The sequence below is a fragment of the Molothrus ater genome, chromosome 4 (genome assembly GCF_012460135.2).
Source record: "Molothrus ater isolate BHLD 08-10-18 breed brown headed cowbird chromosome 4, BPBGC_Mater_1.1, whole genome shotgun sequence".
Classification (NCBI taxonomy): Eukaryota; Metazoa; Chordata; class Aves; order Passeriformes; family Icteridae; genus Molothrus; species Molothrus ater.
In genome coordinates, this window is record NC_050481.2 from 6525515 (window position 1) to 6548476 (window position 22962).

Sequence of the window (22962 nt, forward strand, 5' to 3'; positions counted from 1 at the left end):
AGTTCATTTCTGACAGAAAGCAGAATCAGCAAATACAAGAGTTACACAGAGGAATCCCTCATCCTCTGCCCCCACAGATCAATTGCCAGAGAGATAGAAATAGTCAGTCCTGTGACTTCAACAAAACTGTGGAATTTTTTTTTTTCTACAACCAAAGCCTCATCTTGCACAAACTGCTGATCCTAGAAGTAATTCTGGACCAGTGGGCTTCTTGGCATTTTCTCTTCTTTGCCTATTAGGTCCTTCACAGCAACACTTCTGGCTCGACTTTTTTTAGCTCTAGGCAAAACCAAGAAGTATGTACAGCCCTGACAGACAGCAGGCTCATTCAAGAAGTTATGAAGGGCCAGATTTAGCTCAGCACAAAACACAAGCACTGTTTGCTCGAACCAACTGCAGTTTACGAGTGCAACTGCACAAGTGCCCGTGCATATCTGCAAACATCAGGTCACTGTTTGCTGCTGGGACTACAACATTTCCACCCCCTCACCAGCCCAGGCTGGTGCTGCTCAGCCTTTCTGGCCTGCTGGAGGTTTGAATTCCCTGCTGAGAAGTGGCAATGTTTGCAGCAGGAGCCCTGGGATCCATTCCTTACCCAGCCCTGGAGCGAGGGCATTTTAATTGAAGAGGTGAACGAACATCACACAAAGTCTTTCTCTTCTTGTACAGATGCGATGCCTCATTAACAAATGGAAAAGACAAAGGCTCTTTCCTCCAGCCACATTTTTAGCAGCAGGTGCTGACAGCTATTGCATTCCACAGTCCCATGAAACCTCACCCTTTAATATTTTTAGGAAAAATCTCACATGACTGAGTTTGTTCCAATAGTAAGCTTTAGGGACAGACTTATGGAATCTAACAGTCACTGTGTTTTAGAACAGCACCATTTCTTAGCACACACAGAACTTTAGAACCACTTCAGTTGAAAAATACCCCAGGCCACTGGCGTAATACCCCAGTTCATAATGGCTGAAAAATCCACAGTTTACACAGGTTTCTCTTGTTTACCACCATCAAATTCTGGGAGTAAAATCCATGGTTCAATCATACCAATAGTTTACATGTGATACATTTGCATATATAAGCATTCAGGATGCTTTTATTGTAGTAGTTAATGAAGTCACTGGCAATTTATTTTATGATATATAGAGCTCCTTAATGAAAGTTCATTTTACAGATAAGTAGAGGGGTTAATTTAGTCAAGGTCACATGGAAAGTCCATTTCTGAGCTGGAAAGAGCACCAGAATCTGGGTGTCCCTTCTGCTTTTACCTGAGACACATGATGCCCAAACTAAGAAAGGACTTTTAATCTGAAACCATATTTTCCTTTTGCAAATACAAATATTTAAATATCTTAGCCATACAGGGTGCTCTCGTGCTAGAGAGCAAGATACATAATATTGCACTTCAGAAGAACTCTGAAGCTCACTATTTTACAGATTAAATTAGATTCAAGCCACTAATCCAGATAATCACAAAAAACTTGTGTGGGGTTGGGAGCTAGATAATAACTAAGAGGAAAAGTTCACAGCAAGTAAAAAAGTTATGTTGAAATAAGCTAAAAGTGCAGCTCAGATTTGGGAGAAACTGAAATGACTGATGCAGACTTTCAATACTGTACATTCTTAGCTCACTGGTCTATAACTTGACCCCACTCTATGATCACATTTCATATTCTAAAAAAAAAGAAATTGGGGAATACAGGAATATTCAGATATAAATTTAAATACCTTTAGAAAAGCCAGACAAAAAGCCCCACAGGGCAACTGGCATATCAGTCTCTGAGTGGCAAGTGTCAAATGGCACCAATACTCAGAGATTCGTTTCACCTTTTCTGGAAAAGCACACTTACTTTTATTGGCAGGTGTTCACTGTCGCCCTTTTTCACTGAAACAAGGCCAGATTCCATGATTCTGTGTAATCCTAGGATTCATTTTAGCATACAGAAACTGACAAAGTAAATACCAGGGTTGTTGCTCTTTTAATCCTAAATTTTGCTTCTAGATTTTTTCAACCTGGATGTTATTAACTCCTGCACTTCAGTTCTCTCCAATAAAAAAACTCTCAAAAATGCAGCACTTTATGGATCAGAGCCACTACACAGGAATCAGAAAGCAGTGGATACAGACAGTTAAGAGCAAGCTTTAAAACCCACAGCCCACTACTAACTAATCACACAAATGGATCTATACTCACTGGAAATTTCTAAGCAATCCTCAAATGCTGAATTCTCTTGCTGAACAGATTTCACAGTAGCAGCATCCAGGAGATTCTCCTCAAACCAAAATAAAAGCAGAAATTCAGCTAACAGGCAGCTGGAGCAGGACAACATCTAGCTCAAGCAGGATCTAATCCTGCTGCAATGCAACACCCAACTGCAACATGTACTTTGAAATTATTTATCCAAGACATGGCATTAGTTAGGCTCCATCAAGCTCCTGGTTGCTGGGCCACCCACTGTTAGGCTTAAATTGGCTTTACTGGCATACAATTGTCTATTTACCACATTGATACAGAATTGAGTATTGTGGCTCAAATGCTTAGTGAAACTTGCCAGTAAGGGATCCATCTTTGCAAGACATCATGAAGAATCATTCAGTAGAAAACACTCATAAGTACTGCACAATCTGCATGGTTTTATCAGGGATTAGTCTCTTATTCTAGACATCAATATTTTCATGAGTACATCATGTTTATGCTGGCACCAAGCCTTAACCAACCCAACAGTTCTACTGGTCTGGCTAATTTTAGTCAGAACAACTTGAATCCGAGCCACAAAACAATAAACAGGGGAGATGAATACAACCCACTGCAAAAGGCTTTTTATCACCCTGATCTTTGGAACTGCACTGCCATCACAATGCACCTTGCTACAATGATCACAGATTGGCAGCATGAGGTTGGCATAACCATATAAGTTAATAATTTCTTGCCATCCACCTCACCTAAAGATCAAACTTCAAAGTTAGTAAGTTTGTCCATTTGCAATGTTCTGCAGCTGGCACGTTGGAGAAAGCCACAAAGCCAAGAACACACCCTCAGCTTTCAAAACTGTCATGAGAACAGCAATACTAGAAAACAAGATTTCAATGCACCATCAAAGAAAATGCTGTAGTTCTGAAAACCACACAGGGTAGAGGGAGACAGAAAAAGGAAAAATGTTGTGGAATGTTCCAACTAAGAAAATCTACAAAACCAATTTTAATTGTGATTTTAGAAGGAAAACCAGCTACTATAGGAGGACAAAAGAACACTAAATGACGTGTAGATTGTATGATTCTAAAACCAAGGCCATATTTTGTCATATTGAGCAACTCACAGTATTTTAGACCTGGATTTTGGACTAAATACAGCAGAAGGTGCACTACAACCACTGCCAGAAGGAACCTTTCTGCAAAGCCTGTAAAGAGAGTTGCCAGTTTTGTTATGTAACAGCTCGGATGAACGATAACTCAGCCCTGGGTGTTTATGTATAGACACTACACAGTCAGGTAAGACTGCCAGTGATAACTACAAAGGTCAATATACACATCAGTGCAATAAAAACACATAATCTGATTCTCAGAATAAAGTCTGGCCATTTTCTGAGCTGGCAGATGGGCAAGCATTATTGGCACAGCACCGGGCATCAGCTAAAACATTTTTTGAGTTATTCAGGTGATCAAAAACTGCATGAAATTGTGGGAAAAAACCTCCATGGGAAAACTACACAAAGACCTAAATGATGTTGTGAAATGCACATTGTGAGGTAGTTCCCTCATCACCCTTAGGAGTACACAGCCTGAACACCTTCCATCTGGCTGGTTTCTTCACTGAATGTGTTATAATGAAGAAAATTTGCAGATGCTGCTAAGAATTTAAACAATATATATATAAAAGTGGTGACATGAATAGAGACTACCATCCCAATTTTCACAGCTCAGTGTTAGGACAGGCAGCAGGTCGTTTTCTGAAACAACCTGCAGACATTCAGTAAATCCTCTACCCCATGCTTGTTGTGCTGAGCAAAACAGGCCCCAAACAAATTATAATGGACAAAGTAGAGACTTGTGTTTGTTTTGTTGGGTAAATAATATCACCTCCAGTTGCCTGAAGACTCTCCCACAAGCTCACAGATGCAACTGACATAAAAAATGTCAAGCAATGCTGTTAGTTTAATTATTACTTCCACTAGACACCTGATTTTTATCCCACATTGTGGATAGAATGAATGGAGTAGCAATTCTTAATTGAGATGAGCAATAAAGATTCTGTTATAATCTGGAGGCCATAAGAGATATTCAGCAAGCAGCGGGGTCAGGACTGGGAATGTGATTAAACACCAGGAAAGCTCTCCTTGGAGAGGTCAGTGTATCAGCTGAGTCAATTGCCCCCAAGATAAGGCAGAGGATAAATTCCCTGCGCACAGCCTCGGGCGTGCAGAGCAGCCCTCCTGCAGGCACAGCCATGGCATTCGACGGCACTTGGAAAGTTGACAGAAATGAGAACTATGAGAAGTTCATGGAGGCCATGGGTAAGGCTCAGCTTTCCAATCCCTTCTGCAGGAAAAACATCACCCAGCTGAATACAAACCCAGACTGCCTGACAACTGCCTTCGGGCCATCCTGTCCTTTCACTCGTGGCTGCTCCGCCCCTGCATTTATTTGCAAAATATCCTGAGCTGGGGGGGAAGATGCTGAGAAATGTTCTGGTTTTAATTACACTGCATTAATCTTGAGCAATTCCAAATTTATTTCAGCAGAAAAAAAAAAAATCTCTAAGTCTAGATTTGAGGAAAAGGCTCAGACAACTTGAATGGATAAACTTTAAATCTAATTCTATAGCTGGACTATTATTTTGACAACATCAAACCAATTTAAACATTCAACAGGGAGGAAATCATAATTCTTCAATTTCAGAGAAACACTTGATTCAAGTAATTCTAACATCCTAATATTTACTTGAAGTTTGTACAGAGTGTGCATTATATGGACATAAATCTAACTACTCCAGTTAAGACAGTGATTTTTTTGTATTATATGTGTGCTAGTGAACATGGCCTCGATGAAAACTGAAGGACAAATATTTGGGTCAGAACGCTGCAATAAACTCACTTGGCCACATAAAATTGATTAAAAAAAGACAAATATGACGCTCCAGAGGTTTGGGGGGTTTTTTTCTGATTATGTTAACTGATTTTTTTAGGTATTGGCATGATGAAAAGAAAGCTGGGAGCCCACGACAATCTGAAGATCACCATCCAGCAAAATGGGGACAAATTTAATGTCAAAGAAGCCAGCAACTTCCGAACCATAGAGATTGAATTTACTCTGGGAGTCAGCTTTGAGTACAGCCTGGCTGATGGGACTGAACTTACTGTAAGAGTCTTCCTACATAGTTCAATGCTTACTATGTGATAATGACTTTATAACGTGCAGTTTCAAAAGGAACCATTTGTCTTCCTAGTTTTTAATTTAAATTCTCCTTCTGAATTACATGAAATTTTCCTGCACCTGACTGTTCAGGAATGCTTGCAGCTTATACACCAAAGCATAAGGGAGTCTTTACTGTTAAAGGTTCAAGACTGCACCATGGATCTCAGGGTTCCAGAGAGCCCAAAAAAGCAGAGCAAGTAGCAATTTTTACAAGATGAAATCCAGGTGATTTGCCTTTTTACTTCTTCTAATACTCAAGTTCACCTCATAGAGTGCAGAGTGAGTATTTGTAAGAAATTACAAATCTTGGTTGATATAATTATTTAAAATAAGGTGTATTGACCAGTAAAAAAACACCTAGGTTGGCTATTATGCATTTAAATAAGCCAATTGTTTTATTAAAATTTCATTTTTGCAGCTTTTCTAGAAAGCATCATTACACTGTTTTAATCTTTTTTCACTTTTAAGCATTCTTCACCCTTTAAACCAAATCAGTGTCATAACTGTTGCAAAACATTTGGGGTTTTTTCCCATCATAGGGTGCTTGGACCCTGGAAGGAAATAAACTTGTGGCCACATTTACCAGAAAAGACAATGGAAAAGTACTTAAAGCAACCAGAGAAATCGTGGGTGATGAACTCGTTCAGGTGAGTTAAGAAGTCATTCACACACAAGTTTGCAATAGAATCAGCAGAAAAAGTTTTTAAAGCTTTTCTAAACGTAGAAAATATTTTCTTCAAGCCAAATAACTTCATCTATCAATAGTTAAAATTCTCAGTTGTCTATAAAGAATTTAAAACTCTCTGAACCATATCTGGGAAATGAAACTTTTCAATTCCAGCCACTGATTTCTCCTTCCTGATTTTTTAACAGACCTACCTATACGAAGGAGTTGAGTCCAAGAGATTCTTCAAAAGGGGCTAAGCACTTCACACAGAACTGCACCACAATGAAGGAACAATAAAAGACCATTTTCTACACATCCTCTGCGTGGTTTCCTTTCCCATTCCATCCCCTCACAACACCTCCCTAGCAGCAGTTACCTGTGCTGAAAACGTGGGCTAGCTCTTTATGCTCCTGTTTTGCCTCGAATGAACAAACTCCCAGTACCGAACGCTTTTTAAAATGTCTTTTGTACCAAGTCCTGCTGAAGCCTCACAAAGGCTGCAGAAACTGTTTTGCATAAGCAGAACTTCAGTATTTTTTGCACAAGCTCTCAAATGGAAACTTAGTTTCCTTGCAAAGGCATTTATACTGAGAAACAGTTTCTCTGTGTATTTAATATTGCGCAAAATTATGGGAAAACCAAAAAAAAAATGAGATAGTAGAGATGGGGACTAGGCTTAAAAGGGAAGTACTGTCATTGTTTTGCCCCAAATCTCTAACATGCTTCATCTACTACACATGCTTAACCAATACTTCCTATATAAAGACAAATCCATCCTTATTTCTACTGACAGAACTTATAAAGGAAAACTGCTACCCTTAAGTGCTTGTTTAAGAAAAGTAAGCTCTGTTCAGAAGCACCTGCTTGCAATCTGCCTTATCTCTTAATATCTCCTAATATTGAGGCTAAAAGGGGGTAATAGCTACCAAGAGAAAGGTTTTGTTTCACACACTCCTGGGTTTCTGGTCATTCTTCTGGACACAAAAATGATAGCCCTGGTTTCAATACGGAGTGCACTGGAAGGGCTGAGGGTGGCACATCCCAGGTGTGAGTGTGGCATCAGGTTCTGCCACTTTGTTTATCTTTATTTACTCCTGCAGCTGGGTGTTGTGCACATAAAGCACAACAGAATACACTATCTACATGAACTTTTCCACGTTCGTTCCGTGCACAAGCTCCGACTAACCTCAAGGAGAGGAGTGTTATCTTAAAACAATTTTAATTTTCCTAAACTTCTTCACAACGGGATTCCCAAAAGGTCTTCTTGTTTTTCTCAGAGCATCATCTGCCCTCCATGAAACCGCATCGGGACGAGTTGGTCAATTTTTATTTCCACACAAGCCCCGGCACAGGTGGCAGGACAGGACCAACTCGGTGTGACAGGACTGACCGCCTGCTCTTCCCCACTGTCCGCATCTCACCTGGCAGGGAGCGGCAGCCAGCAGCGCCCAGGAAGGAATGTCAGCCACCAGCACTGGGGAATCCACAACAAGCATCGCTAATCCCAAAAACAGAGGGACAAGCAGAAATACTCTCCGCGCCCAGCGTCTTTACCTCAAGAGCCCACCCTACAAGGCAGTGCCTGAGGCGGCAGGGGCGGGGCTCTGCCTGAGGCGGGGATTGCGGAGCTTTGGCCGAGGCGGGAACGGGGAGGCGGTGCGTGAGGGGGGAATGGCGGAGCTTTCCTGAGGCGGGAATGGTGGGAGTTTTGGCTGGGAGGAGCGGGCCGGTACCTAAGGCGGGAATGGCGTAGTTGTGCCTGAAGCGGGGATTGCGGGGCTTTCCTGAGGCGGGAATGGCGGGGCGGTGCCTGAGGCGGGAGGGGCGGGGCTTTGCCTGAGGGGGGAGGGACGAGACGGTGCCTGAGGCGGGGATTGCGGGCTTTCCTGAGGCGGGAATGGCGTAGCTGTGCCTGAGGCGCGGATTGCGGGCTTTCCTGAGGCGGGAATGGTGGAACCTTGCCTGAGGCGGGAGGGCCGAGGCGGTGCCTGAAGCGGGAAAGGCGTAGCTCTGCCTGAGGCGGGAGGGGCGGGGCTTTGGCTGAGGCGGGAGGGGCGGGGCCGCCGCGCGTGACCCCGGGGGCGTGGCCGTTGTACGTGCGCTCCGTTCCCATTGGCGCCACACCCGGAAGAGCCGCTGGCGCCTGCGCGGTCTGGGCCGCGGCCCTGCATCCCCCTTCAGCCGAGGAGATGGAGGCGGCGGCGCGGCGGCGGCCGCGGGAGCCGGAACGGCAGGAGCGGGAGCCCGGCGATGGTGGGCGGGTGATGTCACCGTCCCTATCGGGACAGTCCTACTGGCTGGACCTTTGGCTCTTCATCCTCTTCGACCTGGCGCTTTTCCTGCTCATCTACCTGCTGCCCTGAGGGCGCGGCCCAGGTGAGGGGCGGCGTTCGGGGGCGGTCGGTCGGTAAGCAACGACGGGCTGTGCCCCCTGGAGGAAAGGGTTCGCTTCAGGAGCGGACCCCTGGGAGCAGCCTCGGCATTCCCACAGCCCCGCCTCCGAAGGAGCACAAATGCGTCTCAGGAAGCTGGAAACTGATTCCAAACTACCCCCAGCTTTGTTTATTTGTTTGCGAGATTTATTATCCGCTCTTTGTTCAGGAGGTGTAATTGATGCTCCTGATGTCAGTGTGTTCTGAAAGGCTGTGTAGCGCTGCGAACATAACCAGACCTTTCCTGTTCCCTGTAGGGCCATTGCCACCGAAGGAATTCTCACCTATTTCGCACCTTATGAACACCGGCGGTGGAAGAGGACGACCATTTGTGTAGGATAAGCAACGGGGAACACGGCTCCACTTGAGTGTGGGTGGAGGAGGCACATTTCTGTACTGTACCGTGATGGATCTGGGTGTGTCACAAGTGTTACTGTTGCGTTTTGCTCGTGTGTCCTGAGCTGTGCCTTAGAGATCCCGTACGACAGACTGACTGTCCTTTGCGATTAGTGCCTAAAGGTTTGTTGGGCAGACATGGAAGCGTGCACTGTGTGAATAAAATCCACTGAAAGGACACCCTGCAGAGTGGCTGAGAATAAAACCCAGCTCTTCTGTACACTGAAGTTGTAGCTCAGACCTGTTCCCTCAACAGATGAAGCTTGGCCAGCTGTTCTGCTTCCAAAAAGTTAATCCTGATGGGTTGATGCTGGTTGGTTTTCTATAATACAACTCTCTGTTTTTTCTTTCTTTACTTTCAGCAGTTACTGAGCCCTCTCAGGCTCAGTGTTTATAGATATAAATATTTACATATATAAACATGTCAGTGTTTAACCCAGCAGCAGTGTCTTGTCCTCACTTTCTGATTAAGATAAATCAGGTTCTGCTTTCCTTCCTAGAAACTGGGAAGGAGGAGCTTGCAAAAGCAGCCTTGAGTCACTGGCAGATGACACATAAAGATCCCTCCTCCTCCCTGCCCATGAATGGTAGAGGTAGACAGTAACAGGTAATTAAAAGGTTTCAACATCAATTTCCTCTGTCTCACTAGAGGGAGACTGTCAAACTTGTGTTAAAGGGAGGAGTCTTTTGCAGTCTTCGGAGAAAGAAACAGAAGCTGAGCACAGGGAGTGAACTTTTTGCCAGGGCACAGTTGGGGGATGACAGTTTTCATGCAATGGATGAAGGGGATTTGGTTTTCTTTAGCATTTTTCCCTTGGGAATACTAATTTTCAATTCTGAGCAGTACAATCCATGCTTGGTGGTTATTTTTTTTCCAGGAGTACATAAAACAAAATAACTGGATTGCAGAGACTTGGAATGCTGAGTGGGTCAGTGTCTTCTCACACAATAAATGAAAATGGGCCAGAATGAGGTTAAATAGGATTTGAGATGTAAAAATAGACAGATGCTCTTTCTTTTATTCAATTGTGAAGACAGTTTTGCTGCTGGCAGTGGTTTGTTCCATGTGTCAGCCCTGTGCTGTAAGAACAGGGATGCTGTGCCCTGCTGGCATTTCTCATCGTGGCTACTGGTACCTGGGAGATCAGAGTGGTTCCAGAGATCTTGACTCAATGTGCACAGGAACCCTGAACTGTGACTGCATTCTCACAAACACCAGGATGGGAGTTCCAGTTTTTCCCATCAGGCCAATAAAAAGACAAAAGACAAGCTCACTACATTCACTACCTTGTTTTACCCCCCTTCTGGCATGATATCATAAGTGAAATCTCCACGGATCAACCTACTGGGAAAAGACTGTAATGTTACTGCATTTCTTTTTTGATAAGGGAAACAGGTGAGATTTAAAGGCATTAAAGCTTAAGAAGTTAAATTTCAAGCTATTTTCCACTAACTTAGTTTTCTCCTTCAGCCAGATCCGACATTAAAGGTTTTGCTTATCTCAGAAAACCTAAGAGCTAACAAAGTGCAGGATGGTGCTGCACTGGGCTCCAGCTGTTCCATAGGCACATGGAGCTCCTAAGTACAGAGATCCAGGTAAGTTTTGCTTATCCCTAGTAAAGATAGTAAGATAGCCTGTGTATCTGCAAATCACTTGTCACCAAATCTGTGGGATTAAGGTATAAAAATGGCTTTATGCATTTCATAGCTGTTTAAAAAGTTTAATCTATTTAACAGCTTTATGTACAAATACTTCAGAAGATGAATTTTCCTGTTCAGAAAAGGTGACCAGACCACCATCTCCACAAAAACTTTCAACCATCAGTTAGCAGCATTATCTGTGAGGTTAAAAATCTAGTTCTGGAAAGCCAACTGTTTTTGTTTTTTTAAACAAGAAACACAAAAAGAAGAGACAACAAAGATTTTAAATTTTTATCTTGATATTCTGAACAAGTAGAACTTTACAAGTAAATATTCCTAAAGACTGAAAAATATATTAATTACAAGACTCATTAATATCTTTACTGTTACAAAAATTGTCTAGGCTCTTATACAAATCTATAGCTGGGAGGGGACATTTATAAAAAAATAAATAGGCACCCTAGGTAAGTTAAAACGAGTTATCACGTATTAGTTAGCAAATATTACATACATACATGGAGTGCAGAGGCAAATATAAAAATGAAGGTGCCTTGATTAGCTGTCTGTTTAATCATGAAATACCTGGTAAACATGGGTCACAGAGGAAGCTGTCTGGTAAGATTGCTCCAAGCTAAGCAAGGAAACTGAAGTACACCTAAGTTACTGCAGCTACTTTAGAGAGGAGTTTACCAGTTGTGCTTACTGGGAGCAGAGTTCATTGGTATCAGTAAGAGGCATTCATATTGCTCGTGGTACAGAAGTATCAACATTGCTATGCATGTTTAAAAATAAGTGTTCTAACATCATTCACAGTTGTTGCTGTGCTATCCGTACATAAAAATACTGTCATTTCAAATACAAGAATTTTTTTGTTTTTTGCAAAACATAATTTTACAAATTATACATTATTTACAAATTCCAATAATCTCGGTTTTTACACAGGTATTAGAGGACAGTTGTACTTAACTGGCTATGTATATTATGTAACATGGCTAGGTGAACTAGAAAAGTTTAATTTACAGGTTCTGAAATCTCCCTTAAAAATATTACAATAGGAATCACCCAAGTTCTTACATTTTTAGTGTTCTTCTGTATTCAATTTATTTTCCTACAAAAGGATCATTGTTTAAGTTGCTGTTTACTAGCAGCCATACAGAAACATGCATAGTATTTTCACTATAAATTCTAGAATTCATTTTTTCCCCAAGTGCTACAACAAATTTTGATCAAGAAGGTAGAAAGGTTAATCTGAGATACCTGGTTTGTTGCATATATATAATGTTCCAGTTCTACTGTAAGGTACATGTTACTTAAAAGAAAAAAAAAAACCCTGACCTTGCCACAGAATAACCAAAACTACTGTTTAAATGTTTACCTTGGATAATTGTGCTAAACAATTGCCATGATTTGGTTGAAGCACTAAAACACATGTACATAACGTTATGAACATGACAAAAAGCTTTTCTGATTTCTTATTATTTTCATAATAAAAGGCATTGATGTTTAGGTGTAATCAGCAGCACCCCAAGTTAACACTCCAATGTGAATAATGGAAAAATTTTACCTATATAGGTTGTGCCAGGCTTTGCTATGCTGCCTCAACACTCAGTAGATGGTTCTGTGCACTGATTTAACTAACCAGATAAAAGCCAAATAAATCTTCCTCCTTGTTACTGAGATAAGTCAGGTTAACAAAAGACAAGGTAAATTCCAGAGCTGCCAAAACTGGAGAAGAGTGACAGAGCAGAGAAAGAGGAACCTCTTCTTTCCATGCCCCCTTAGCCACCAGTCTGGCTGCACATTCAGCCTGACCTGCTAATGTAGGACTGATCCAAATGGGAAAACATGTTAGTTAAAAAAAAAAAAATTGAAAAAAAAAAAAAGAGTCAAATGTGTGATCCCCATGAACCTGGAAAGTAAAGGGGAGTTGAATAAATAGCAGCATTGACTTCGCATGCAATTGTAGAATAAGTCAGAACTGAACATAAGTAGGAATTACTTCTAAAATGTTACAAAATTCATCTTTCATAGTTGCATAACTCTGTATTTAAAATTAGCATCCTATTCTGTTATACTGGTTTGTAACTTAGGAAGTTAAATTTAATAAGTTAAAGGATACAGCTTAAAGGAAAAAAATCTGATAAACATGTTTAAAAATGTACACTAACAGAGCAGAGGTATTAATAGGAAAGCATTACTGCAGTTTACTTCAATTCCCTTTGAAAGTCTAATTTAACACTTGCAAACCAAAATGGTTTTTAAAGAAGTATTATTATTAAGGCTTTTCAAATAAAAAATAAATCCTCTGGGTAAACTTGCATTAAAGACACTTGAAGGTTTGTGAAAGCACAGACTCCGAGAGACATCGCTTGAAAAAACCACGTCACCTCCTGCTACCTCTGAGGATAAATACTGCTCTGTTATGACTGCATGTACTGCATTACTTGTGGTAGCATGCTTCTCCCTTTTGTTAGCCTAAGAACAGTGACCACAGTCTGCAGGAACACTTCTTACGCTGCAGCTAACCACATCTTCTTACAGAATTAGTGATATCCAGCAGATCCTGCTGCTGCAAGGTGTGCACGCCCAAGGGACCACATGGATACAAACTGAAGAAGACAAGCTGAGTAACAGAGGTAAGCATTAAGGCAACTAGAGTAACAAATCCAAGAACCACAAGTTTAGCACCTCTTCTCTTCGCCTCTATTTGCATATTTGTTTGAACAGTCACAACTCCTAAGCAAGTACAGCCAGCTGGGTACCTGGTTATCACACACACACACAGATTTGAGGTTGTGCCCCTTTACAGACATCATGAAATGCTGAAGTCAGATCCACGTGTGGGCTTCTTGAAGAACCTATCGACTGCAGTGTATTCCTTCTGCATTTGCCTTGTACCTCTGTTCAGGGGTGGGATGCCTGGGCTCCAGAGTGGGGGGGTATGTGGCATTCAGATCCACTGCAGCTGCTGGAGAATGCTTCTCCTTGTGGAAGCTTCCACTCTCTGTGAAATAGAGCTTGGGTCTCTGGTGGTACTTGAGCCTGTAGGTGTCAGTCATGCAGCTGTCTACTGAGAAGTAAGTGGTTAGGGACACGTTGTCGTTCCCATCCGCATAGGCAGGGCTGGGTCCCGTGTGACGAGATCCTTTCTTCAGCATGTTCTCAGACACGGTCCAGAACTCATTAACTGATAAGCGAGGTGGAGAATCTGGTTTATGAACAAACACTTCATTCCCTGGAAAGGGCTCCTTAAGCCTTTGTTCAGCTGGGACTGCACTTGCTTCTGCTGCAGATTTTGAAGGTGCGCCTGTTTGCCTTAAGGGACTATTTCGCAACGTTTCCGTTGATTTTACATCTGCTACCGAGTTATTCTCTGATCCTGCCAAAGTGCTCAGAGCGTATTTCTTCGGGGGTAAGGGGGGAGGAACGTTCTGGTACACGGCTTCAGGCACCCAGAGGGGATCTGCTCTCCGGAGCAGGTGCCCCATGTGCTCACTGGGAGGGGCGGGCGGCACTGCCGGCCTTTCCTGCAGGCCCTGAGGCACACAGGGCACCAGCCCTGCCTTGGGACCCAGAGTGTGATGGGACAGACTTCTTGGGTGGTGGGACTGCGGCTGGGCAGGGGGGGGAAAGTCACTGTGGATGGGCTTCCTGCCGCAGGCATTGTCTGGGAAGGGGTGGGGCACGCTGTCTGCACAGAACACCGGCACGCTCAGCTTCTCAAACCTCTCTGCGTGAGGCCACTCGCAAGGGCTCGGCTCGTTTGCCTTGTTCCTGCTGTCTGACTTCACAATCTCTTTGACAGCTGGCTGCAGAGCTGATGATGGGAAAAATTTCCTGTTGGTCTCAGGCATTTCAGCTCTAAAATACAAAACCATGCAGGATGTGAGTATCCATAAAAACATACGAAAAGGCTCAGATAATGGAAATTTTCAAATACACCCTTGGTAAAACTGCTGAAATAGTCAAACTGACAAGAGAATTAGGATCTGTTCAATAGGATACAGCCCTTGGAGTTGTATTAAATTACTCCAGAGTTTCTTTCATTTGAAATGAAAATGTTCCCCAAGAAGGTAAGATAAATTCCTTCAACATTCAGGACTAAGTCAAATATGTCCTCTGCTCTCTTCTCAACATCCTTGTGACTCTGATACATCCATTTTTCAAATACTGGATGCTACCTTAAGTTGATACATTTGTATTTAAATTTTTGATTTTTAGGAGATACTGAGCACGTAGAGTTCATATAAGAACAACAAGATACAGCAGTAGCTTCTAAACACAAATAAACTCTTCTCCCTCTTCCAGACAAATCTTTCAAAGCTTTATGGGGTGACTGCACTAACCACAAATTGGTTAATCACTGCATGTTCCATAAAATTCCAAACAGGAAAATGTTAAATCCCTCTGCTTCTTCTAAGGTGGTTTCAAACCATCTAAGCCAATTGGTGACATTGTCAGCATCAAAATTAAAGACAGAGTTTAGACCCATCAATTATGCAAAATTCAAAAGGAATTGCCTGTCAAAAATATTGAGTGCTTTAACTTGGCAATGCTTAATATTGATCATTGTAACATAACAGAAATCAGTATTTCTTAAACTATTACAGAGGAATAGGCCAGTACTGGTTACCTCTTTACTGGAGGACTGGGCACCTGCAAGTGTAATTCTGTTGGGAAACCAACATGAGGATGAGGTCTGTAGTTAATTTCAGAATTGATCTGGTCTTTCCTCAAATCTGGGGCTAGAAAAGAAAATATTTCACAATTAACAGATGTAAAATCCAATTCCTTCTTTGTAATTCCTCAGAGATTACAGAAACAAGAAGAAAGAAATACAACAAGAGAAGAAAATACAACAGGACAATCTCTTTCAAGATTTGAGATTAATCAAAATAACCATTTTGAAGATAATCTGCACAGAAGGTCAGATCTTAGAATCTGGAGGAAATTTTTTGCATTTTCTTGTTACCAGAAAATAGGTAATTATCACAATTTTGAAGTCCTGTAGACATATTTTCAAGATCACCTTAATATTTAATGTGGCTAAAGGCACATTTTCCAAGGAAGCTTTTCTTAAAAGGGTGTTTATTCAAACATCCAAAGTCATTTAAATGACAAAATGACAAAATAAGAACTAGGACTTCTAAAAAGTCATTATGTGTTACAATAATTAAACAGAATGAATACTGCAGAGATTGGGGGTGTTTGAGGTTGTTCTGTTGTTTGTGGGTTTCAACAGCTCAAACCCTAGAGCAGGCTGTAGGCTCACAGAGACACTGGGCAGACAAGGAGCACTGTCACCCACGTGCCCCAAACACACAGCACTGAGTGCCTGGGCCAGCACTACTGCACTCCCACTCCTCAAGCTCCTTTTATTCCCAGGCAAAGAATCATTCCCTGAAAATACTCAAGTTCTGGACAAGGCAGCTCCTAGTGAGCAGGAAATAAAGGAAGCATTGAAGTATTCGTGTCAACACCACACAGCATAACCCACTCACTTGGCAAGTGACAAGCAGCAGTCTATTTGTTTAGAGACAGACACTCCAAATCTTCCTAATGCCATGATTAGCCCATTCATATCAGTCACCTGCTCTGAAGTCACTTAAAGGAATGGCTTCTTATTTTTATCATTATTATCATTACTAATACAATGGCTTATTTTGGCTATGTACAGACTACACTCATAACTGCTACACCTATTTCACTTGTTATTTCCCTAAATATACATATTTAAAGTCATGGAACTTTAGACTCATGAACACGTGAGCCAAAACCCCAACAACAGAGCAGAACTAAAGTGAAAACTTGGGTGTTGCTCTTTGTGATACTTGTTTGAGGGTCAGTATCTGCCCTATGTTTGGGTGACCTGAGACTAGAGACATGAAATCTTTGACCAAGAACACAGGTAGTAGAGGCTAAAGCAGCACACAGCTCAACAGACAAAGCCACCATATGGCTTTCCTCAAGTTTTGAGATGAAAAAATAAAAGTCACAATAAACAATACCACAGCCTTAGAAATAACATTTATGGGAAAATATTCTTAGTGAATGAGATCATGCAAGGCACAAGTAAGTAACCTGAGAGTTCAAAACAGCCTGTGTGCCACGGAGCTGCCTAGCAGGGAGATAACCAACACTGAGGTAGTATTTCGCACACAAACATTTCCTTCTGCTGCAGGCTGGGATGATTTTCCCTCCAAGCCCGACTCCCGCAGGAGCCGGGAGGTGGCAGCAGAGGCCAGCGAGCGGCTCCCTCGGGCACATCCAGCAGCGCCAGGTGCTCTGTGCCCGCGTCATTCCAGCCAACTTAAAAATAGATGTGTTATTTTCCCTTCTGCTGACAGGACAGCCATGCACGGTTAAAACCAGACGCCGGCTCGATGGGGAATTTTGGCTCTACGTTCTCTGCAAACCTAAATATGGGACACACAAGCCCTGCTCAGCTGGAGCCCAGCATCCTTATCAATGGGTCATTAAGAGCCGAGCAATAAACGAAAGGTAATTGTGTTCTGATGTATAACCCAGTCTGCTTTTAAGATTTACAGACATCTATTTTCACAGCTGGGTAGTCAATCCAGATTTTCAAGAGATGAACATCCCTTCTGCAGGTAGGACTAAGCCCACAGATAGCACCAGCAAGGTCTTGTCTAATCTATCTCCATTTACACAGACAGAACATGTGCAAAAATCTACCAAGTCCAGCTTCTGTGGGGGGAAAAAATCCCAAATGAAAATAAACACAAAACCCCTATGGAAACCTCCAACAAAAACTCAACTCTACAGTAAATTCAGCTTCCTCTTTAGGAGTTTTAACTGCATGCTTCCTGGATTTTTTTTTAAGATTTCCTAAGTTGTCAATGAAAAACCCAGCAACAAAGCAGAATACTTATTGTAACAAATATTTGTGGGCAAATTCCTCTCTCTTAGCCCAGACATTTTCTGTATTCAGTTGAAATAACAGGCAAACGTATTGGAAGTTTTGGACATGTGGAATAACAGCCTCTCAGTCAAGGAAGTAAGTATGTTATAACTTGTCCAAAATGCAATATTATTTCTGAAATACAGTGAGCAATCTTTTAAAAAAAAGTTTAAAAAAATCCTTTTATTCTAGAAACTTTACTTTTGGAGCAACATTCAGTCGCAAAACCTTTCATAGGTATCTTTATTTTATCATTTGAAGACACTCTAGTAAAGCCTTGATTTGTTTCTCTTTCATGGTAAGTAAACTAGCTACCAAGCTTTAATTCTTTACTCATATCTTTAAACTTGACATTAATGTACATTGACTGCACCATAAGGGTAACAACTGGATTTCCTTAAGAGCAGTTGCATGTTTTACATTATTACTATAAATCTTCAGTTTTCCTAAGCATATGAGCTGTCTTCTTGAGTTGTGGTTGGTTTGTGGGGTTTTCTGAAGTGACACATAAGCAAAGGCAATTTGGCTTCTTCTTACACACTAGCCAGATCTTCAGAATGATTCTAGATTTCAGTTTGAGTTGGCACATGCCATTGAACTGAACAATGGGAAAACCATTAAAAAACAATGGGAAAACCATCAAAATTAGTAATCTTTCTTTAACTTGCAGAACATGAGGTTGGAAATTTTGCCGTCACACTGCTCATGTCTCAGGTTTTTCATACTCAAAAAAATTTTTCCTCCTCAGCTCACTGAGTTCAAACTTTATAAACACAAAGTGATTAATATAAATAATGGATACTACATCTGCTTACTCAATGTTTACATTTTCCTGCCAAAATCTGACCACACGATTTAGGGATTGGCTTTGTGGGACCTTTGTTTCAGTACTACAGTTATCCACTGCTTACTGCCCCGTAAGGAGCAGCCACTTGCTCTCCCAACCACCATGTGATCCAGTGTTTCCATCTTTATAATGTTCTGACAATAAGTTTATTTTGGTTAAGTCAGGGACAGAATTCCACAAGTGCTGAACAGTAACCTCATTGAGCTCCAGTAAAAAACAAGGAGCTGGTAAAGCACAGTTATACAAACCGTGGGCATAATTACAAGTCCAACATTATTTCCATAAGAAGTTTTCCACACAAGAAAACCACTCAGACATATTTTTTTTGGAGTTGCCATGAGAGCCTAACAAAGATTTCTTACATTGCACTCCTCTCTCAGAAAGGACTAAGCATTTGTTTTTTAAAGTCCTATTTTCTGGGAGTCTGTCTGGTATTTACCTACCAATCCATGTCTCGCTCATGATATTCAGAGGTGGAACACAAGGTAATATAACTGATATATTACACAAGGTAATATACTGATAGCTGTAAATGACTGCTGTTGTCCTTGCTAAAGGTGTCCTGACACTTTTTCACAACCCAAAAACTGAGTCCAAATCAATTCTTAACCTTACATAAATGTAAAATTATCAAATGCTTCAGATCTCTTTTTGGTCCATTGATCACTTGCATTAGAAGTATTATTTTCCAAAATGGAGCTCAATACATGCAATTTTTAGAAGAAGCTATTTAACCATTATCTACTGAATTAGAATAATTGAATAGGTGGGATCCTAACATAATTTCTTTATGGTATCTTGGAGGATCACACAGAATCACTATACTTTTTTAAAGAAAATGTCAGATGCATGTTGAAAGCTTTAAGTATTCTTAAGTACTCTCTCCAGAGAACAATTCATTGCTTTAACCCACTCATTTTTAATGCCTAAAAAGTATTTAAGTATTTTTCACTGGTTTTTTTCCCCTTTTTCCTATCCAACTGTGTTTGATAAAAATGGTACAGTACAGAACTAAAGCAGAATAAATCTCATGCAAATCAGATCTTGGCATTCCATGCTACTCGTTTTTGGTTGGGTTGGTTGTTTGTTTGGTTTGTTTTTTTTTGTTTCTTTGTTTTGGGTTGTCAAAATAAGCAAATATGAAATTAGTTCTCTTTCTGCACTAAAAACGAAATTAGAATAAGGACAGAGAAGGTAGAAGTGGCATGGCAACATCCCCACCCCCACTTTAAATCCTAGGAGAAACTATACTATACATTATTTGAAAAGAAGTATGATATCTATAAAAATCAAATGTTTCCTGAGGAAGTGGCCTAATATTTATTGCCCCTCTTTGTACAAGCACCCTCCCATTGTTTCAACAGCAGCAGATAATGATTTTGGCTGGCCTCAGGCTGACCTATAATATTTATATGCCAAAGCATTTATCAGCTTTATAAAACTCTAGCAGACATATTAGTATGTAAAAGGAAGTAGACTTCCTTATTACAAGTGTTTCTTCCTGATACTGCTTCATATCTAGGAGGAAAACAAATGGTGCCACAGTCCACCCAGACATTTTAAAAAAAAAAGTCTTGCTCAGTATCCACCAAGAAATCTCCTGGAGAAGCTTCTGGGGAAACCACAGGGAGTGAACCCAATTACCATGTCATCTCTGTTAGGGATTTGTGGGGTTTGGGGCTGGGGGGAAGAGAAATTCTGGTGTAACTACAATAGTTCTTGAAAACTTAATTTTTATATGGGTTCTTACCATGGAAGCTTCTGTTCTGCTGGGGTACTGAATGTACCACACTGTCAGCTTTTTTGGTTGGCAAGTTCTGTTCACTGTAACAGAAGCATATATGTGATTACAGCACTGAAACTGTTAAATAGACACCACTGGTCATCTAATCCAATTTATTTGTAGGTATAAATACCTTAAGTGTAACCTGTTAACCAGCATTCCATCTTGTCCATTTTCCTAATTTGATAATTGGCTATTCATTTATTCTTTGTTTTGGTAACAAATATTATTCTAAGTTTTGATTGCCACTTGGTATCTTGTTCATAGGGATTTTCATTTGATTTTTTTCCCCCTCAAACTGGAATAGAACTGGAAGATCACAGCTACAAACCCAAAAGGAGAGGGAAAAAAATTATCAGTGGATTTAGTAAATCTTGCTGGTTTAGATAAGCAGAAAACATGCATTACTAATCCAGATAAGAAGCTGACAAACACTCTGCCAATTTCTACCTTCTACAAGAGTAAGGCAGGGAAGAAGATACATGGGGGCAAAAGTTCAATTTAAAAAAAAAACACTGTTATTGAAAGGACACAAAAACAAGAAAAATACTGAAAGAAATATGAAGAATTAAAAGCAGTAATATTTCCACTTTCTAAAAGGACTTTCAAGTAATTGATTTGTATTTTTGGGGGTTTATGAGACAGAGTCTGAGAGGTTAGCAGGGAACTGGTAGGTACTGCCAGCCAGTTGAAATTACCAGTCATATAAAGCATGTCTCCAAGTCCCAGGAAGTCAGTTATATTTTGATAAAGTATGATTCTTCTTTTCTGTGATGTTGTTGTTTAAACAACGATGTAAGCAGCTTCTTAATGAACTACACTGTTTGAAATTTATCATATTCTCTCTCACAAAATGATCCATTTGGGTGCCCCATTGTCTCTTGGGCATGCTTAAAATGAGCTTCAACTGTGCAAAATCACTGTTTGAGGCAACCATCAAACACTGAAAATACAACCATGAGTTGGAGTAGCTTTATACATAATTATGTCATTAACTAATAAAAGCCCGTCAGGTTTTTGCATAATGGGATTTTGTACAATTTGGTGGGTGGGACAAAGGGGAGAATGGCAAAAAGCAGGATATGAAAGGGCCTTGACCTTTCTCTTTTCCTGTGAAATAAGTTGCCATGAGAATATATATCTGAAAATTTGCTTGGATCTAGCAAATCAGATCTATCAAAGAGAGTTGGGCTTGGGCTCCCAACTGTGCTCTTCCATTTTATGGATGCAAATAAGATTTGAAAAAAGAACAGGGTTATAGAAGTATCTGCATTCTACACACAGTTTGAGATACACAATACTGAAAACTGCATGTGGAAGGATTCCAGCTTTCTATTTCAAGCATCACATGAATTTAAGTTGGAATGGACCTCTTCAGCTCATCAAGTCCAACCAGTTTGAGTAACTTTACACTTTTCAGAAAAGATTTATTTCAGACAGGTCAATCAATTACCAAGCATTCAATACATATCTGAGGTGAACTAGAAAACTGAATTTCTGCACTATGACTGGTAACAGCACCCAAAATTCACCTACTGCCACTCCCATCTCCTTTGTCAGGGCCTGAACCAGTGTTACAGGTGTGATTAAAATGGACACTGTATTATTCCACAGCAGACGGAAAGTTACACACAGTCTAAAAATCTTGTAAGTAAAGGAGTGTAGCAATTACTACAAATGAACACACCCTGCCCCTCAGCAGGGCTTAGCAGTTCTGGCTCAGAGCCTCAGTAACTAGCTCAGTGCCTCCCAAAGAGAACCAGAGTGAAGGTAAATTGAACATTTAACTGCCCACACCCTTATTTCTAGATACACTTTAGCTTTCCACATACCTGACTTCAAGCAAGTTTCAATGCATGTTCTCCTGGATGGTTTTGGTTTTGAAGAACACACAAACGTTAGAACAGGTTATTTTTCCATAAATACAACCTATGCAAGCTCTAAGAGAACTAGCATTACCTGCAGGAAGCACTTTCCTTCACATTCTTGGCATCTGCTGTATTGATTCCTTCAATAACAGGGGAGTCTGGATTTGCGGAGCCGTTGCTGATATGGTCACTGCTTTCGTACCCAGATTCTGTCCTCTGAATTTGCCAGTTATCACCATGGATTTTCCTCTCTGCAAATCCCTTGCTTTTTTCAGCATTCCCTTTTCCCTCAGAATCCAGTGAACTTCGACTTCCTGTATCCTGTTTTGTCTCATCTTCATATATAGTCATTAAACCCTTCTGCATTTGGTTCTCCTTGGGCCAGTGGTTAAAGCCCCGCTCCTTTTCGTGCTTAGATTTACTGCTCAGGTTTGCTTTGTGCTTTGGGCTGTGCTGCTTCTTCTCAGTCTCACTGAAAATGCTGTCTACATTCAGTGTCTCTCTCATTGGTTTCCAACCTTTGCTCCTGCTCCTCATACTTCCTCTGTCCCTGGAGTCTTGGCTGGTGTCCGTGTCGTAGCCAGTGACGCCATCGCTCCGAGTCCTTGTCACTGGTTTGTCCCCTGCAGGAGAAGGTTCTGCTTTGTTTGATCCAAGCACATGGGCAGAAAGCTTTGCCTGCTGAGGTGCTGGGCTCTCGTGCCTGTAAGGGCCCCTTCCCTGGCTGCCGTAGATCCGCTGATCCGCGCAGTGCCTCAGTCCATTTCCGACCGGAGGAGACCCTGACTTAGCACTGGAACGCTCTTCCCCAATCAAGTCTGACGAGAACAAAAGGAAAAAAACTTCCATTACAGTTCTCATTCATGTTTCATAGAATGATTTGTGTTGGAATGGACTTCAGTGTTCATCCAAGTTCCAGCTGCCTTGCCACGGGCAGGGACACCTTCCACCAGACCAGGTTGCTCAGAGCCCCATCCAACCTGGCCTTGAA

The 22962-nt window shown here is 41.3% G+C and overlaps 2 protein-coding genes and 1 long non-coding RNA gene across 3 annotated transcripts in view; 2 read left to right on the forward strand and 1 right to left on the reverse strand.

The window, feature by feature from the left end:
• Positions 1 to 4447: 4447 nt before the first annotated feature.
• Positions 4448 to 6339, forward strand: FABP2 (fatty acid binding protein 2). The gene is made up of 4 exons (XM_036382761.1): positions 4448 to 4514; positions 5186 to 5358; positions 5955 to 6062; positions 6289 to 6339. Exons 1-4 carry the CDS (start codon positions 4448 to 4450, stop codon positions 6337 to 6339), a joined length of 399 nt encoding a protein of 132 aa, XP_036238654.1.
• Positions 6340 to 8145: 1806 nt separating this feature from the next.
• On the forward strand, positions 8146 to 9349 carry LOC118686080 (uncharacterized). The gene is made up of 2 exons (XR_004980099.2): positions 8146 to 8458; positions 8772 to 9349. It is a non-coding gene; the product is annotated as an uncharacterized LOC118686080 (long non-coding RNA).
• Positions 9350 to 10828: 1479 nt separating this feature from the next.
• The window catches only part of USP53 (ubiquitin specific peptidase 53), a 28654-nt gene continuing 16520 nt past the window's right edge, over positions 10829 to 22962 (reverse strand). Inside the window, exons 13-16 of the mRNA XM_036382044.1 lie at positions 22063 to 22789; positions 20071 to 20144; positions 15185 to 15296; positions 10829 to 14412 (exon numbers count right to left, since the gene is read on the reverse strand). Of these exons, the coding sequence (XP_036237937.1) occupies positions 13410 to 14412; positions 15185 to 15296; positions 20071 to 20144; positions 22063 to 22789 (1916 nt within the window). The 3' untranslated portion in view covers positions 10829 to 13409. The remainder of the gene's footprint in view (positions 14413 to 15184; positions 15297 to 20070; positions 20145 to 22062; positions 22790 to 22962) is intronic.

Coding starts and splice junctions, on each gene's coding strand:
- FABP2 (XM_036382761.1), top strand. CDS start 4,448: ATGGCATTCGACGGCACTTGGAAAGTTGACAGAAATGAGAACTATGAG. Junction 4,515..5,185: donor GAAGTTCATGGAGGCCATGG/GTAAGGCTCAGC, acceptor TGATTTTTTTAG/GTATTGGCATGATGAAAAGA. Junction 6,063..6,288: donor TGGGTGATGAACTCGTTCAG/GTGAGTTAAGAA, acceptor ATTTTTTAACAG/ACCTACCTATACGAAGGAGT.